At 44.4% G+C, this 15,075-nt stretch overlaps 2 protein-coding genes across 2 annotated transcripts; both read right to left on the reverse strand.

Annotated features, from left to right (window-relative positions):
• Positions 1 to 2,479: 2,479 nt before the first annotated feature.
• LOC123083068 (uncharacterized) lies at positions 2,480 to 3,769 on the reverse strand. The gene has a single exon (XM_044505208.1). It carries the CDS (start codon positions 3,606 to 3,608, stop codon positions 2,925 to 2,927), a length of 684 nt encoding a protein of 227 aa, XP_044361143.1. The 5' UTR covers positions 3,609 to 3,769; the 3' UTR covers positions 2,480 to 2,924.
• An 8,486-nt stretch (positions 3,770 to 12,255) lies between these two features.
• LOC123083069 (basic blue protein-like) lies at positions 12,256 to 13,816 on the reverse strand. The gene is made up of 3 exons (XM_044505209.1): positions 13,636 to 13,816; positions 13,010 to 13,106; positions 12,256 to 12,689 (listed from the first exon to the last, which is right to left on the reverse strand). Exons 1-3 carry the CDS (start codon positions 13,814 to 13,816, stop codon positions 12,542 to 12,544), a joined length of 426 nt encoding a protein of 141 aa, XP_044361144.1. The 3' UTR covers positions 12,256 to 12,541.
• Positions 13,817 to 15,075: the final 1,259 nt, after the last annotated feature.

Consider the following 15,075-nt stretch of genomic DNA (forward strand, 5'->3'; position numbering starts at 1 on the left):
GGGGCAAAGATTTAGATCCTCCGATCCTGGTGAAGCAAAGAAACCACACATGCCTGGCGTACACGCACTGTAGCAGGACGTGGTCCACCGTATCCTCGCCCTGGTCATAGAGGTAGCATGGGGAAGTTTGGTCTTGTAGCCCATGCCTAGCTCTCCTATCTGAAGTCCAAAGGCGATATTGCACAGCGAGACACATGAAGATCCGACAGGATAGCGGCACCCAACATTTCCAGATGGCCGCGAAAGAGTGGAACCGAGTCCCTCCCATACAAAGCATCCTGTACGCCGAAGCTGCCGAGTAGACACCGGAATCGTTCCATGCCCAAAGCCGAGCGTCTTCCAACTCCGAATCCAAGTGTACCTCCATAAGTAGCTCCCGGAGCCGAATGAACTGTGCAAGAACGTTAGTGTCAAGGATCCCGGTAATGTCATCTGTCCAGGCGTGCAAACAAAGCCCCTCTCTGACAAGTCGTTTGTTTGCCACCTGCGTCCTGACTCTGGCAACCACCAAGGGTGCAATCTCAGCAACCGTGCCTCCGTTGAGACATCTATCTCTCCAGAAAAGGGCGTGCTCACCATTCCCAACACGCCATTGGACTAGACTCCGAAAAGCGAGAGCCACCTACTTATCCGCGGTGAGGTTTAGGCCCTGCCAGGTCCTAGAAGGATCCGTCCGTCTCAGAGCGATACCGTGCTTGTGTAGATCAATGATGCCCAACTCTCCAAGCTGCTTGGGGCGACATACTCTCCTCTAGGATACCACACATTTGCCACCGTTTATAGCTTCTGTGCCAGCCCAGAAAAAAGCGCGACAACCCTTATCAACTTGTTGCAGGGCCCACTTCGGCGCCTCAGCAACCATGAGATTGTGTGTTGGCCTTGATCTCATGACTTGATTTACCAAGACGAGCCGTCCGGGTCTAGTGACTAGGCCATGCTGCCAGCCAGGCATTATATGGAGAGCCACGTCTACAATCGGCTGCCATTCATTCCGTTGTTGAGTTGCTTAATGCATAACTGTAGGCCCAGGTACTTGCACGGAAAGGAGACGATCTTCCATGGTAGAGGATTCCTAACCAGCTCCACGTCCTCCTCCTCGGCTCCACGTCCTCCTCCTCGGATTTTATGAGAATTGTCGCAGACTTAGCAAAGTTCACTATCAATCCTGAAGCCACTCCAAAGATGCCAAGCAGATCCTTCACCAATTGCAACTCCGATCTGGTCGGCCTAATGTAGAGGACCACGTCATCCGCATACAGGGAGAACCTCTGCATCGGGCTACAACTGGCAATAGGGCTGAGGATCCCTTGCTCATGTGCCTTGATGACAAGCGAGGTGAGAGTCCACCCATAGTTCGGATCTACGGTGCCTTGGGTCGGGTGCAGTGTGGCACTTTGTGCATGGGGCAATGGTTGTGAGGTACACGAGGTTGGGCAACGAGCAGGCCGGGCCTAATCCTAGTGATCTGCTGGCAACAAGAGCCACATTGGTGGTCGGGAGTTCGCCGTCACACAGTTGTGACTTAGGTTGCCGATCATTGACAACGACGATGGTGGCTCTCATAGTGATCCAAGCTACATTCTTTGAAGTATCTATTAGCACGACATTGTTCCTATTTAGGTCAACAGTGTGGTGACATCTCTACCTGAAGGCGTGTGCAACATCGTGCATGGTTTTACCCAGGAGCACACATAGATAGCAGTAGATTTTCGACCACGTCCCCCTAGTTCCCCTATATCCTGCCAACATGGTGGGCCACGTCACGACAATTTATCAAAGATCAAATTTGGATCATGCACCCGGTGGTCCTCATGTGTTCCTTCTCCCACACCAGTGGTTTATGGTTTTGTTCGATGGTGTCAAAACATCGTATCCAAGATTTTTATGGATAACTTAGAGATGGATGGTTGCCCTGGGATGTTTGGTCTTTGGCGTGAATCGATGAGCGTGGTGTTGTATCCACCGTTGGTGAAAACCCTAACCAGGGATTCTAGTGATGTTGGCGTCTTTAAGCATAACTCTTTTTTCTTGAGGGGGTCATGTTGAGGTTCTAGCAAAACTGCTATTCTGGATCCTTCTCCGGGGGGCTAACAACCTATGAGTTGCATATAACAGCTCAGGCAACGCCAGTAGATGTGTTGATTCGTGGCTTCATTTCTTGATTGGAGGCATTGTTTCAGAACGTGCACATTTGCCATGATGCTAAGGGGGTGTAGGTGGTGCTCCGTCGAAGACGATGTTGTTTAATTCTTTTTGTTGGTCCACGTGCGTTGCGTCTTGTGTGTGCATTCTCTGTGCCTTGACATCGGGTTTGTTGCTGAATCTTGTGTGGCGTTTTACTAATCTTGCCATTTCAGAAAGAAAAAAACATAGACCAATCAGAAGCCTGAGAATTTCCCCCAATTGTACTTGCATGGAGGGAGCAAGTAGTAGCTGTGGAAGCATCAAGAGCATTGTAAAATTGAAGCATACCCCTTATTGCAGTCAGAAAATATAGAACATGTAATTATCACCAACACAAACCGCACCCCCCTCAGTTGGTTCGAAAGATCAACCGATCACCCATGCATTCAATGCATTCATCTCGAAATCCGCCAAAAACAAGAAGATCAAATGCACGTACGCCACGACACCACACCACACGACGGATGCAGCCCTTCATCACCACTAGCATAGCAGACAGCTTCTTCCTCCTACGCACGACGTATGTTTGTATATACTGTTAGTTTTAAATAGCGCGCTAAGCATTTTAGCGGCGGACTTCTTCCAAATGCTATAGCGTGCTATAGCGGAGCTATAGCGCGCTATTTAAAATGTTTGTTTATTTGTTTGAACCAAAGTCTCTTAGCGCAAGACCTTTTATAAACGCTATAGCGTGCTATAGCGGGCTATTTAAAACAGTGAGTGTTATGTAGCTTCCTTGCTCATGATTTAGTGTAGGATTGCATTGGGGGAGGCTCGGGCAGGGGCTGGTGGACGGAGAAGGAGTTGGACCGGGACACGGGCCGGGAGTAGCTGGACCGGCGGAAGGCGCCGGCGGTCATCTCGTCCGCGGCGTCGGCGGCCGCATCGGGGTCGGAGGCCTCGGCGTCCCTCTCCCCGGGGATCTTGCACTTCCCGCCCAGGATGATGGACTTCTTCCACAGCGTGTCCTCGGGGTCGTCCTTTTCCTTGTGGCGCGGCTCCAGCTTGCTCAGCTTCATCTTGTCCGGGATGTTGGCGAGGCTCTTGCCCACGTTCATGGACATGCTTTTGCCCACGCCCATGGACATGGAGACGGACAGCCTCCGCCGCGACGCCGTTTTGGGCAGCGGCGGCGGCTCGATCGGCCCGTGCGTGGCCAGCTCCGGCGGCAGCGTCACCACCTCCTCCTCCCCTTCCGCGCCGCCCTGGCTCCCGGAGGCGTCGGAGGCCTGGGCGTCCGCGGCGGGCTCCTGGCTGACCGCCTTGGGCTTGCGGCCGCACGCCGAGCACATGGTCGAGGCGATCGCCACGGTGGCCACGACGCACGCCACGAATAGGGACAGTGAGACGGGGTCGTGGGCGCCCAAAGAGGGGAAGGGGAAAAGCTCGACGTCCCGCCGTGGCGGCGGCGACCACCTTACCATCGTTGTCCCCGGCGGGGCGAGGAGAGGCTTGCTCGGGGGTGTGGACGAGCTCCTCCTCTGCCCAGAGAGGCTGCGGCTCGTCGGAGGCGTCCTCTCCTTTCCCGCGGGGAGCAAATCCTCCCGTTTCCAAATTGGGAAGGGGGAAACGGCCGGTTCGGGTGTTCACGTTGTGTGGCCGAGGGATTGTACTGGCTTGTTTGGTTCTTAAATTGGCCAAACTAATTTTAGAGATAAAGAAACAACCCAAACATGTTTCAGAAAAATAGGGTTTGCACCGGTGTAATCTATTTTGTTAAGTTAGCCATAATTATAGGCAAGTATACGAGTTACCACACTACTGGAAAAATTGTGGTTACCAAGTTTTTTCATGTTTACCGAGTACCGGAATGCGGGATCACGTCGATATGTAAGCAGAATACGGATCTCGGCAGACAGAATGGCACGTCATATGGTACACAATAGCTACATGTCAATCGGCCGGTTTTTGCAATTGTGGTCAGTCGATTTTTGCTCCGTTGGATTGCGCTTTGCGATTCGTGGTGTTGTTTTTTCTTTTTTTGGTGTGAACGCGCTTGGGTTGTGCTTGGTTCTGTCAACTGACTCGTTTTTGTTGGTCAGTCGATTTTGCATCTGGGCTGGTTGTTGTGCCCGTTAAGGTGCCCGACCCGTTATTTTCTGCGAGGCCCAACCGAGTCCGTCTCCGCTTGCCTTTTCCCTTCCTCACTCTCCACTGGTGCGGTCAGTCTCCTCCTCACGCTCCTGCCTCTTCGTCGCGCTCTGTCTCCTCCTCTCCCGTATTGCTCCAGCTCGATTTCCTTTGTGTTTTTTGTTCTTTTTGATTTTCCCGTTGCTACTGCTCTATAGATCTGCGTGAGCTAGTCAGTTTGATGTGGTTTTGTAGGTCTTTTGGTCTTGCTGGTGCTCGGATTCAGTGTGTCCGTTGTCGAATCCGTAAGGAGATCTGCTTTAGGAGGTATGTATATGCTCGGTCTCTCGTGTTTTTGATTAGTTCTAGTTGGGGTTTTGATTGATGCTTGGTCAGATGTGTCTGTACGAGCATGTGTTGGCTAGGGTTTGTGAGTTCCCCCTTTTTTTATATCTAAGTTTGTTGTATGCTGAACAAGTTTTGCTTTTTAGGTCTTTATTAGTTCTCATATTGTAGCGGAATTGGAGCTACAGATTTGTAGCCTTGTGTAGATTTCGTAGCCCTCGTTATTGTTATATTGCTAGTGTTTCTTAGTGTTCCTTTTTTTGTGTTCTAATCTGCCCCATCTTGAGTCTATTTCTGATGTTAGCCCCAACTAATTATTAGATTTGCAGGTGTATTTCGTGAAAGCCTTTGTTAGTCTTATATTGCTAGGGTTTCTCATTTTTCCTTGTGTTATGTTCTAACCCCCCCCCCCCCCCCCCCCCCATATTTTCTAGCATATTGTGATTTTAGGCGCACCTAGGTCTTACACTGCAATATTGTTTTTAGATGTGTTTTTGCATGTTCTAGTTGATTTTTTCTGTGTTTTCATGGTTTATTTGTGAAAAGGTCATTCTTTTTTTTGGTATGTAGTGTGTCTATAATTATTTTTGATAGTGATAGCCAGTAGGTTAGTTGTTTAAGTTTTGTGCACCGTTTTTTTATTTTTGTCACATGAGTGTAAGAAGATTTGAATTTTTAGCCTAAATGCTGATATCTTGTACTTCCTCCGTCCGAAAATACTTCTCATTGGAATGGATGTTTCTAGATATATTTTAGTTGTAGATACATCCATTTTCATCCATTTTGATGACAAGTAATTCCGGACGGAGGGAGTATTTGTCCAAGGAGTATAAAAGGTGTTGAATTGAATTATATGAGCATTATACGTATTTTTAGTATGATTTTATTTTAGTTGCAGGAGTATAAAAGGTGTTGTATTTAATTATATGAGCATTATAATGCAGGTTCCTTTTCCATACTTCTTGCAGAAGAATTCTTTTTTGTTGTTCATCTACTGTTTAGTGTAGTGTGTACAGTTGATGAGGAACTGGATATGCCTTTTTGGTGTATGTTGTTGGTGTTATTTTGTAGTTAACGGTTTTAACAGGCTTCCTTTTTCTATTGCAACTTCGAGCTACTAGTTCTTTTGTATGTGCACATTTTGTTGTGGGTTGCACAGTTAAAGTCAGTTAGTTGTGCAACTTTTTAATTCTTACTTGTGAAAAATTTCTAAAAGGGTTATTAATTTGTCAAAAAAAATATTCTTATTTTTTACAGGCATGGTTTGCCCCATTTGTCGTTGTCCGGGAGCTCCTCGTGCGCCAGATGCATTTGTTGGTCAAGTTCTGATCAACTTTGATGTTGTTCCTGATCAAGATTGCTTTAGGCGCATGGTTAGTAATTTTTTTCATGTTTTTTACTTGGTTTGTACTAATATAACGTAATTTCTGTAAGCTTTTTACATTTGTTTTCTTGATTTCTGTGTTGTAGAAGTTTTTTGTCGGTTCTGATCAGTAGTGTTTGAACTATATACTTATTTTTCTGTTATTATTTTTGGTCTATTTTCATCAAATGTAGGAGTATCTACTCAATATAGATTCATATAAGACTGAGGAATTGTATGAGCAGAAGACCAGGATGGTTCAGAGATGTTTTCAACTTGCTCGTGGCGCTAGGGCGATTCATAATTGTGACGAGGTTAGTTCTTCATTGATTAATGTTTGTTTGATTGTTTACTATATCTTTTTTTTGCAGTTGCTGATTTTATGAGCACGCAATTTCTGATTTGATGTTGCGCAATTTCTAGTGCACAATTATATAATTTTTTTTGTATGATTTTTTTACCCATTTACTTTGTAGTTTAGAATAATTTGCTTCTCATGGTTTGAGGTACATCTTCTCATAGTTTTTCCTTGTCACTAGAGTTTACCTTTTGTCTACTTAATTCAGATAGTTGCACATAGGTTTCTTTTTATGCAAATTCAACGAGGTTATGCTGCAATTTATAAGTTCAATTAATTAATGTTTCTCAATATTTGAATCCATGTCAATCTTATAGTATTATTTTTTCAATATTTTTATTCTAAAAGTTTGTGTAATGTATGCTTATGATTTGCAGGTTCATTTCCCAACAGTACATCTAAAACACTGGTTTGATTTTGTCGTTCTTTTTCAACATGAAACATTTGTTATCTTGGATTCCGCTTATGACCAGGATAGTCCTTTTCTGAGAAATGTGTTGAACATACTGGTTAGTGGTTTGTATCATTTCCATATAATGTTTCTTTTGTCCATTTCTCAAGTTAGCCTGACTTGTTCTTTTTCTATGTTTTATGTACATTTTTGTAGATCCCAAATTTTAAAAGAGTCTAGAATATGTTTGGCTCAAAGCAAATTACAGATTGGAGTCCATGGGGATTGCACTTTGCAAAACTTCCTAAGCAAAGCAATAAGTATTTCTCTGCCCTACTTACATGTTTCTGCACACTCAGTTGTTGCTTGTTCAAGTGTTGTTTCTTTGGTTCAGGATTTTTTCAAACTGATATTATGCATTATTTTTATATCCATCCTATTTGTTCTTCTGTAGTTACATCTATAAATCATGTGCAAGTTCTTCATTTATCTTTGTCCAATAATTCTTCGTATAGCAATATGTCTAGGAATTTTAGTTTGCTCCATGATTATTTTTGTTTAGCATTCCTACTGTGTGACTCTATTTGTTTCTTGCTTGTATTTGCATTGCGCAAGTTTATGATTTTACGTTGTGCAAGTTATGATTTTATGCTTGAAATTTATTTTTTACTTATTTTCAATTTATGTCGTATATTCACGTATGATTGCGGGGTTCATCTGTCAATGTACTTAAAGCATTGGAAGCCTAGGGTTAAGATGCAGGATTTTATTTGTGATGCTGATATTCTCAATCTTCGAAATAAGTTGGCTAATGAAATGCCTTTTTCTGATCAAAACATTCTGACTGAAGCAAAGAATCACATTCTTGAATACTAGTTACTTAGTGAGTCTCCTTTTTACTGCTTGTTTTTCTGTTCTTAATTACATGTAGTAATATTATCCGAGTAACAAAATTTTCTAGTAGTTTTTTGTTTGATGACATGTGCAAATTGTGATGGGTTACTATAAGAATATCAGCATGTGATGTTTTTAGTCATGTGAATTTTAATTATGGTGTTTTTAGTCATGTGATGATTCTGTTCCTATGCATTCTATTATGAACATGTATACATTTCTACACTAGAATTTTAATTGTTATGCCTGCTCACTTTTTGGTCTTTTTTTTACGTTGTGACCAAGCCTTTTCAAGAGGAATATTTTTTTCGGAATTCTTGATGATTGTCGAAGTGCGCAAATTCACTGTTCTTTCTGAAGAAGATCAGAAATGCCATAGAACTCTTAAAGTTGTGAAGAGTTTCAAATACACTCGTAAAATTGATATGTAGTGCTTTTGTGGTTGGATGTTCTCATCTGTGTAAAATAACTTTGTAAAGATTTTTGATTGCACGCTTGACTGTTTTGTGAAAGATTATACAATTTAAGTGAGAGTTACTATTTGAACTATGTGTGTAAATTATATATGTGTGAGCTATTTATCCCAAGTTATTCAATCACTTTTGAGCTTTTTCTCATTGATTTTCATGAAAGATCAATCAGTTTTTTTGTCTGAAATGAATTTTTCTGGATCCTTTACTATTTGCTTCATCTTTCTAGATTAAGCAATAGTACTTTCTGCATGTGATCCTAAATGAATAGTTGCCAATTTGTTTCAAATTTTTTTGGTACATTTGTTTGCGTTCTGAGTTTTCGTTTTCTTCCTTTTCTTATCATTCTTCTGTTTTCAAGTTTTTATTACGACTGCAAATTTCTTTGGGTTTATCATGTTCATCCCCATATTAAGGGTCTTGTTTTCATATAAGTGCGTCCATGATTTAACAATTCATCGAGTTTTATGCTTGAACTTGCTCGTTCATGTCATGTGCAATTTTTTGTTTCTTTTGGTGTGCAACTTTACTTTTTTAGGTTTTCTTTTTTATCCCCATGATTAGGTTTGTTATTTATTACGCCCTGAATCTATTGTTCTTGCGTGCTTTTGCTTTTGCACAAGTTCTTGTGCAAGTTACGGTTTTCTGCATGAAATTTATATTTTAATCAAGCAGTCATGTGCAATTTTCTTTAGGTTTATCATGTTCATCACTATAATCAGGGTCTTGTTTTCATATGTAGTGCTTCCATAATTTAACAATTTACCTAGTTCTATGCTTGTCCTTGCTCATTGATGTCATGTGCAATTTTTGTTTCTTCTGGTGTTCAAATTTACTTTTAGGTTTTCCTTTTTATTCCAATGGTTAGGTTTATTTTTTATTACGACTGCCTGACTCTACTGTTCTTGCGCGCTTTTGCTTTGCGCAAGTTCTTGATTTATGTTGTGCAAGTTACGGTTTTCTGCATGAAATTTATGCTTGTTTTTCATTACCGTACTTGCGGGTAGGTTAATTTATACTTGTTTTTCACATTTAGCATATTATTATTTTTTGATAGTGAACTTTGCCTGATTTAACAATTTACCTAGGTTTAATGTTGTATACTTGCTCGAAGATGTCATGTGCAATTTTTTTTCTTTGGTCTGCAAATTTAACATTTTTGACCTTTGTTTTATGTTTCCTTTTTTGCTCGTAGATGTCATGTGCAATTTTTGATTCTCTGATCTGCGAATTTAATTTGAGGTTTTTCTTTTTTATTCTCATGATTAGGTTTGTTTTTTACATTACTGTATGCATTTTTGGTAGAGAACTTTTGCTGCGAGGTCTCAATAATTTTAGGTTAGAGCTTACATATGTATGATTATTATCGTACTTGCTCGTAGATGCGATGTGCAATTTATGCTTCTTTTGTTGTGCAAATTAATTTTAGCTTTTCTTTTTATCCCGATGCTTTATTTTTGGTTGCGGTCATGCAAAATTATTTTTAGGTTTTTCTTTTTTTATCCTCATGATTAGTTTTGTTTTTTAATTTGAGCGTATGCATTTTTCATAGTGAACTTTGCTATGAGGTATGAATGATTAGTTTAGGGATTACATATGTATGATTATTACCGTACTTGCTGCTAGATGCGATGTGCAATTTATGCTTTTTTGTTGTGTAAATTAATTTAGGTTCTTTTTTTTATCCCCGTGCTTTTAGGTTTGGTAGAGGTCATGCAATTTTTTAGGTTCTTTTTTATCCCCGTGCTTTAGGTTTGGTAGAGGTCATGCGATTTTTTTAGGTTTTTCTTGTTTATCTTCACAATTAGGTTTTGTTTTTTTACTTTGAGCGTATGCATTTTTTATACTGAACTTTGCTGTCAGGTATGAATGATTAGGTTAGGGCTTACATACGTATGAGTATTACCGTACTCATACATGACTAGGTTAGGGTTCTCCTCAATATCGTGAAAGGTGTAAGAAGGAAGGTGGAGGGTAGAAGTGCCGGTCGAGTTGTTAACGGGTTGCGGGTGAGGCTAAGAAAACTGAAGTAGATGGCCCAGAAGATGAAAACAGAGAGTACAGAAAGCCCAGATTTGTGGGCTGGTGACGTGAAAGGAATCGACTAACTCTTTTTTTAGGCTCAGTCGATCTGAGTTCCCTCTGTTCGTGTGTTTTTTTTTTCTGTCGACTGACCATTCCCTCTGAATTCAGTCGATTGGCACATAGCCAATCCCCACATGGTAAACTAAATTAGAGTATTAGACACTAGGACCGAGAATGTTGAGTGCCGAGTGAGGGGGTGTTTGGTTGCTAGGGACTAGATTTTTTTTAGTCCCAGGGACTAAAAAAAAGACCCTTCAGTAGAGTCTTTTTCTAGTCCATATAAAAAAAGTCTCACCTGTTTGGTTACATAGGGATTAAAAGAAGCTTTTTTTTAGTCTAATCCCTGTAATCAAACAGGGCCTTAGTCTCGTCACAGAGCCTGATTGATGGGTGTTCACTAGCAATCACTATGGCCCTACAGGATTCCATCACCTGCACATAGACCAAGAAGAGAAATTTATTGGGTCAAGAGTTCATGAATTTACTAGTTGAGACTAGGCTTTGTCCTGTCATCTTCAACAGTGATGTACGGCCTCTCTTCCAAAAAAATTTGGAGTTAATTCTAACAAACTTGTATTAGTTTGATCAAGTCCATAGAAACATCTAAAACCAAATTAGTACTATGAAATTTCTTCTATTAAATATATTTTCATCATAGAGTTGGTTGAACCTAAGCAAGTTTGATTTAGAACAAACCTAGAATTTCAATTATTTTTGAACGGAGGGAATATGCACCTCTTTTCCGATAAAGGGTTTCCCCTCGCTTTAGATTATAAAGCATCCAACCGATACATCCAACTCACTGGGGCCGCAGCACAAACAAGGCCAAAAGGAAAACAAGAGAAAGAAAAGAGAAACAATGCCGACACCGGCAGATCAACTAAGCGACGAAGACCGGCAACCGCTGCACCCTCCGGGAAAGTACCATCGCGTTCCTAGCATTCCAGAGCGTCGCGTACCAAGCAACACCTTCAAGAAGGAATGCGACGACGCCGTCGCTGTTGCCGAACAAGTCCTAGGGTTTCCCCGGTACGCGGAGGGCAGTGGGGAACGGGTATACCCGACGCCCTTCGGGAAGGTCCGGCGGCGCCCGCGGGCGTCACCAAGTCGGAGCCGGACGAGCCGCCAGGGATTTCTCCCGACCCAGACAAACACCACTACCCTGGACCTCCGAAATGCACCACCCAATCTGCCGCCAACCAGCCTGTGCCACCACGGTCACCGAACCAACATCGCCGTCTCACTGGGGCCGCCAACGCGAGACTTGGGGGGAGGGAAAGGAGATAACGGCCACGGGGGCAGCCGCAACTCGACCGGCGGGAGGGGACAACCTCCATCGCTCTCGCGGAGCCGACAGGACACGACGACAAGGACTTGCCAGGCCCCAACGGCCCGGCCGGACCCATGTGGTTCTGGACAGTACCTATCCCCACGCTGCAGCACACCGGCCAACGAAGCCAGCACCGCCCGTAGACCACCGACGCCTCGCCACCACCAGGGAGCAACACCGCCGCGCCGAGCCGCCGACCCGCACCAGCCTAGATCGGGCCCTATATGGCCCAGATCTGGGCCGAGCGGGCACCACCAGCCGCCAGCGCCACCCGCGACCAACGGCCGCGCCGCCGCGCCAAGGGCACCCGTGGCCCACGGGATCGCCGCCGCAGAGTCACACCGCTGCCGGCCGAGCAGCACCGCTGCCGTCAGGAGGCCGCCACGCCCCCCAACACGCGCGCGGGGAAGGAACAGCCCACCGCCGCCCGCGCCGCGCGGGCAGGGCCCGGCGGACCAAGCCGGCGACGGGGGGGGGAGGAGAAGGACGGGAGGGGCGGAGGAGAGGGGAGAAGAGGGGTTCGCCCGCCGCCCGTGAGGGGAGGGGGGGCGAGCGAGCGAACGGGGGCCGGTGGAGGGGAGGGGGAGAGGGGGGCGGGACGGTCTGAGGTGCATGCACCGGCGGCCGGCGGCGGCTAGGGCGGAGGCGGCTGCGGGGGGAACCCGCCATGCTTTTTTTTGCTCTCTTCGAGTCCGAGGTAGCCAGGTGGAATATCATTATGGCGCTAACAAGGAGCAGTATTAGAAGCTATAAGATTAATCTCTATCGCACGATCCGTCAACCTCTTCTAGCTCCTTGGACAATGCAAAACGGGCTTCACCTTCAGTTACTGGATTCATAATTATTTTGGTGACATATATTATGCTTTCAGAATAATTGCCCACTTGCCAAAACAAGAAATACACGCACAACCTGCGGTGCCGGCTCAATTTTAGAGATGTCTTACAACGGATCGGCAAAGAGCATGCACATAATTTGGATTTCCTTCCATTATTTGAGGAATATAATTAAAAAAAAGACAGGCATATCAAGTAGACAGCCTATAGATGGATCATCTATGCGTTGTGATGTGAACTTCAAGCTTCATTCCACCCTCACAGTCTCCAGGTTTGCTGCTGATGGCGTACATCGGGCCTTGGCTACTGAGCTCGAGCTTGTCGTAGCCAGAGGTATATGTATCGTCCCCGACAGAACCATTGCTGAAGTTTTGGCCATGTGAGAAGGTGTCTTATTTGCACAGTTGAGGGGCTACTCGCATGTGGTAATGGAGGCTGATTGCCTAGAGGTCGTAAATCTCTGAAACTCGCATCACAACCCCAGATCGGTTGTGACGTCTATCTTCGATGAAATTAAGGGAAGAGCCATGGAGTTTGCTTTTTTTTCGGTTTGGCACGTCAATAGGGAAGCCAATGTTGGAGCTGACCTATGTGCTAAACATGCCACTGCTTTATCGGTTTCAGATTGTTGGTTGGAGTCTGCTCCATCCTTTATAGCTGCAAGCCTTATGGCTGTTTGTAACAGAATTTCTATCATGCAATAAAGATCCCTATTTCCAGTCAAAAAAAAATCTTTATTCACTATCATCGCGTTATGCATCTTCGGATTATACTTGAACACTGCATCAATGGAAACATGGTCAGTTCCATATATACACTCGTTATTGCTTAGCATTAAACCAGGGCCTACTAATTAAAGAACAAGTGTATGGATCTTATAACAAGGGCCTATTGATTAGTGTGTCATGTGCTCTAATGCATCGTTCGTCTAACAGTCTCTCCTGTAACTAAAATTTCAATTACGCAATGATCTAGAACAAGATCGATATCATGGCTAGGACTCCAGATGCTATGGTGATACAAATTATTTCCATCACGTGAAACATACTCTCTCCTTTCCTAAATATAAGTCTTTTTAGAGAATCCAACAAGTGACTACATACGGAGCAAAATGAGTGAATCTCACCCGCAAAAAAAAAATGAGTGAATCTACACTCTAAAATATATCTACATACATCCGTATGTCGTAGTCCATTTGAAATGTCTAAAAAGACTTATATTTAGGAATGGAGGGAGTATAATATAACATTTCATACTTTGAAACAAACATTCATGTGCATCAAAATTAACGATTATCTACCATACTCACCAAGCACGTCACCAGGGTAGAAGGTCTTGTTCCTCTCCCAGCCATGAACACCAAAGGTCCATCCCTTTTGACCTCCGACTATCCACTCCGTCTTGCTAAAACCACTGGTTGCGAAGCACAGGGTTAGCACCAACCCAAGAGCAACGGCGCCAGTGCTGCTCATGCTTCTACCTAGTGCCATTGCCGCTTTTTCACTACTAAGGGCGTGTTCGGTAGCCCTCTGGCTACTCAACTCCTCGACTCCAGCCTTGGAGTCGTGCCGAACGGTTCAACTCCTGGTTATTTGACTGAGAAGCTGGCTCAATGCTACGTGCAAAATCAACGGAGTCGCGGAGCTGGAAATACCTGGCTCCATGGAAACTGGGAAGCTGGATTCAGCAACAATTACGGGCGTATGCCACCGCCAAGTGATCGATGGACTGCACCAATCGTTCCCTCAAGGCCACTCCACCACACCCACGGCTCCTTTTCCCCTTCCGCCAACCCTAGCCGCCGCTCTGCACCGACAGCGCCGGCGCCCGCGCTCTCCACTGCCACTTCGCACCTTCAGCGCCGGCGGCCGCTCTCCACCGTCGGTCGTCCGCCGCCGTCGCAAACCGTCTCCTTCGTCCCCCACCACCCATCCCCGCCCTGCTCACCCTCATCTGCTGCTCTGCATCGACAGCGCCGGCGGCCGCGCTCTCCACCGCCGGTCTGCACCCTCAGCGCCGGCAGCCGCGCTCTCCATCGCCGGTCGTTCACCGCCGTTGCGAACCATCTCCTCCGTCCCCGACCACCCATCCCCGAGCAAACACTTTCTGGCCTGCTTACCTCGTCAATCGCTCGCAACGAGAAGCTGCAGCACCGAAAGGGTCGCTCACTCCTGGAGTTTAGGTGGGAAGCTGGCTGCTAGATCTGGGCGACGGAGTTGAGGATTTTGCAGCTGTGGTGAACTACCGAACACGCCCTAAAGCTCACAAAAGTGAATTTGATTTGCGTTGGTGGGGAAGGGAAACCCACTATTTAAAGGCTCCTGATCAAGGTTCAGTCACTCATGCAATATTTGAAATTAACTGTACTAATTAAGAAGTAAAGACATTTACTTTTGATTTGTTCCAAGATACAAGAGCTATATATCTAGGAAAAATCTGCATTTAATTTGCCGCGCATTTAATTTTATATTTCAAGATCATATAAAGACATATAAAGTAAATGTAAGAGATTTTATTATTTCTACTAATGTGTGCGACTAAATTTCATATTCAACCACACCTCTGCTTTTGTGAGGTCCATTTACAATATAAGATATGTTATAATTTTCTTTAGTATTTTTAAATTGCTTTCTTTTATTGCATTAGATATACGGAAATATTAACGCCCACACGTGTGGCATGTTTGCACTTCGCCCACATGCGTTGATACACGTTGATTCTGTTTTGCACGAATCCTAAAGAAATCTGT

The sequence above is a fragment of the Triticum aestivum genome, chromosome 4A (genome assembly GCF_018294505.1).
Source record: "Triticum aestivum cultivar Chinese Spring chromosome 4A, IWGSC CS RefSeq v2.1, whole genome shotgun sequence".
Lineage (NCBI taxonomy): Eukaryota > Viridiplantae > Streptophyta > Magnoliopsida > Poales > Poaceae > Triticum > Triticum aestivum.

Bases quoted from the DNA above. Each gene is read 5' to 3' on its own strand.
- LOC123083069 (XM_044505209.1), bottom strand. From the start codon at position 13,816: ATGGCACTAGGTAGAAGCATGAGCAGCACTGGCGCCGTTGCTCTTGGG. The intron at 13,107-13,635 runs GTGAGTATGGTA...CCATTGATGCAG, and splicing joins CTACCCTGGTGACGTGCTTG to TGTTCAAGTATAATCCGAAG. The intron at 12,690-13,009 runs GTTACAAACAGC...CCAAAACTTCAG, and splicing joins TATTGCATGATAGAAATTCT to CAATGGTTCTGTCGGGGACG.
- LOC123083068 (XM_044505208.1), bottom strand. From the start codon at position 3,608: ATGGTAAGGTGGTCGCCGCCGCCACGGCGGGACGTCGAGCTTTTCCCC.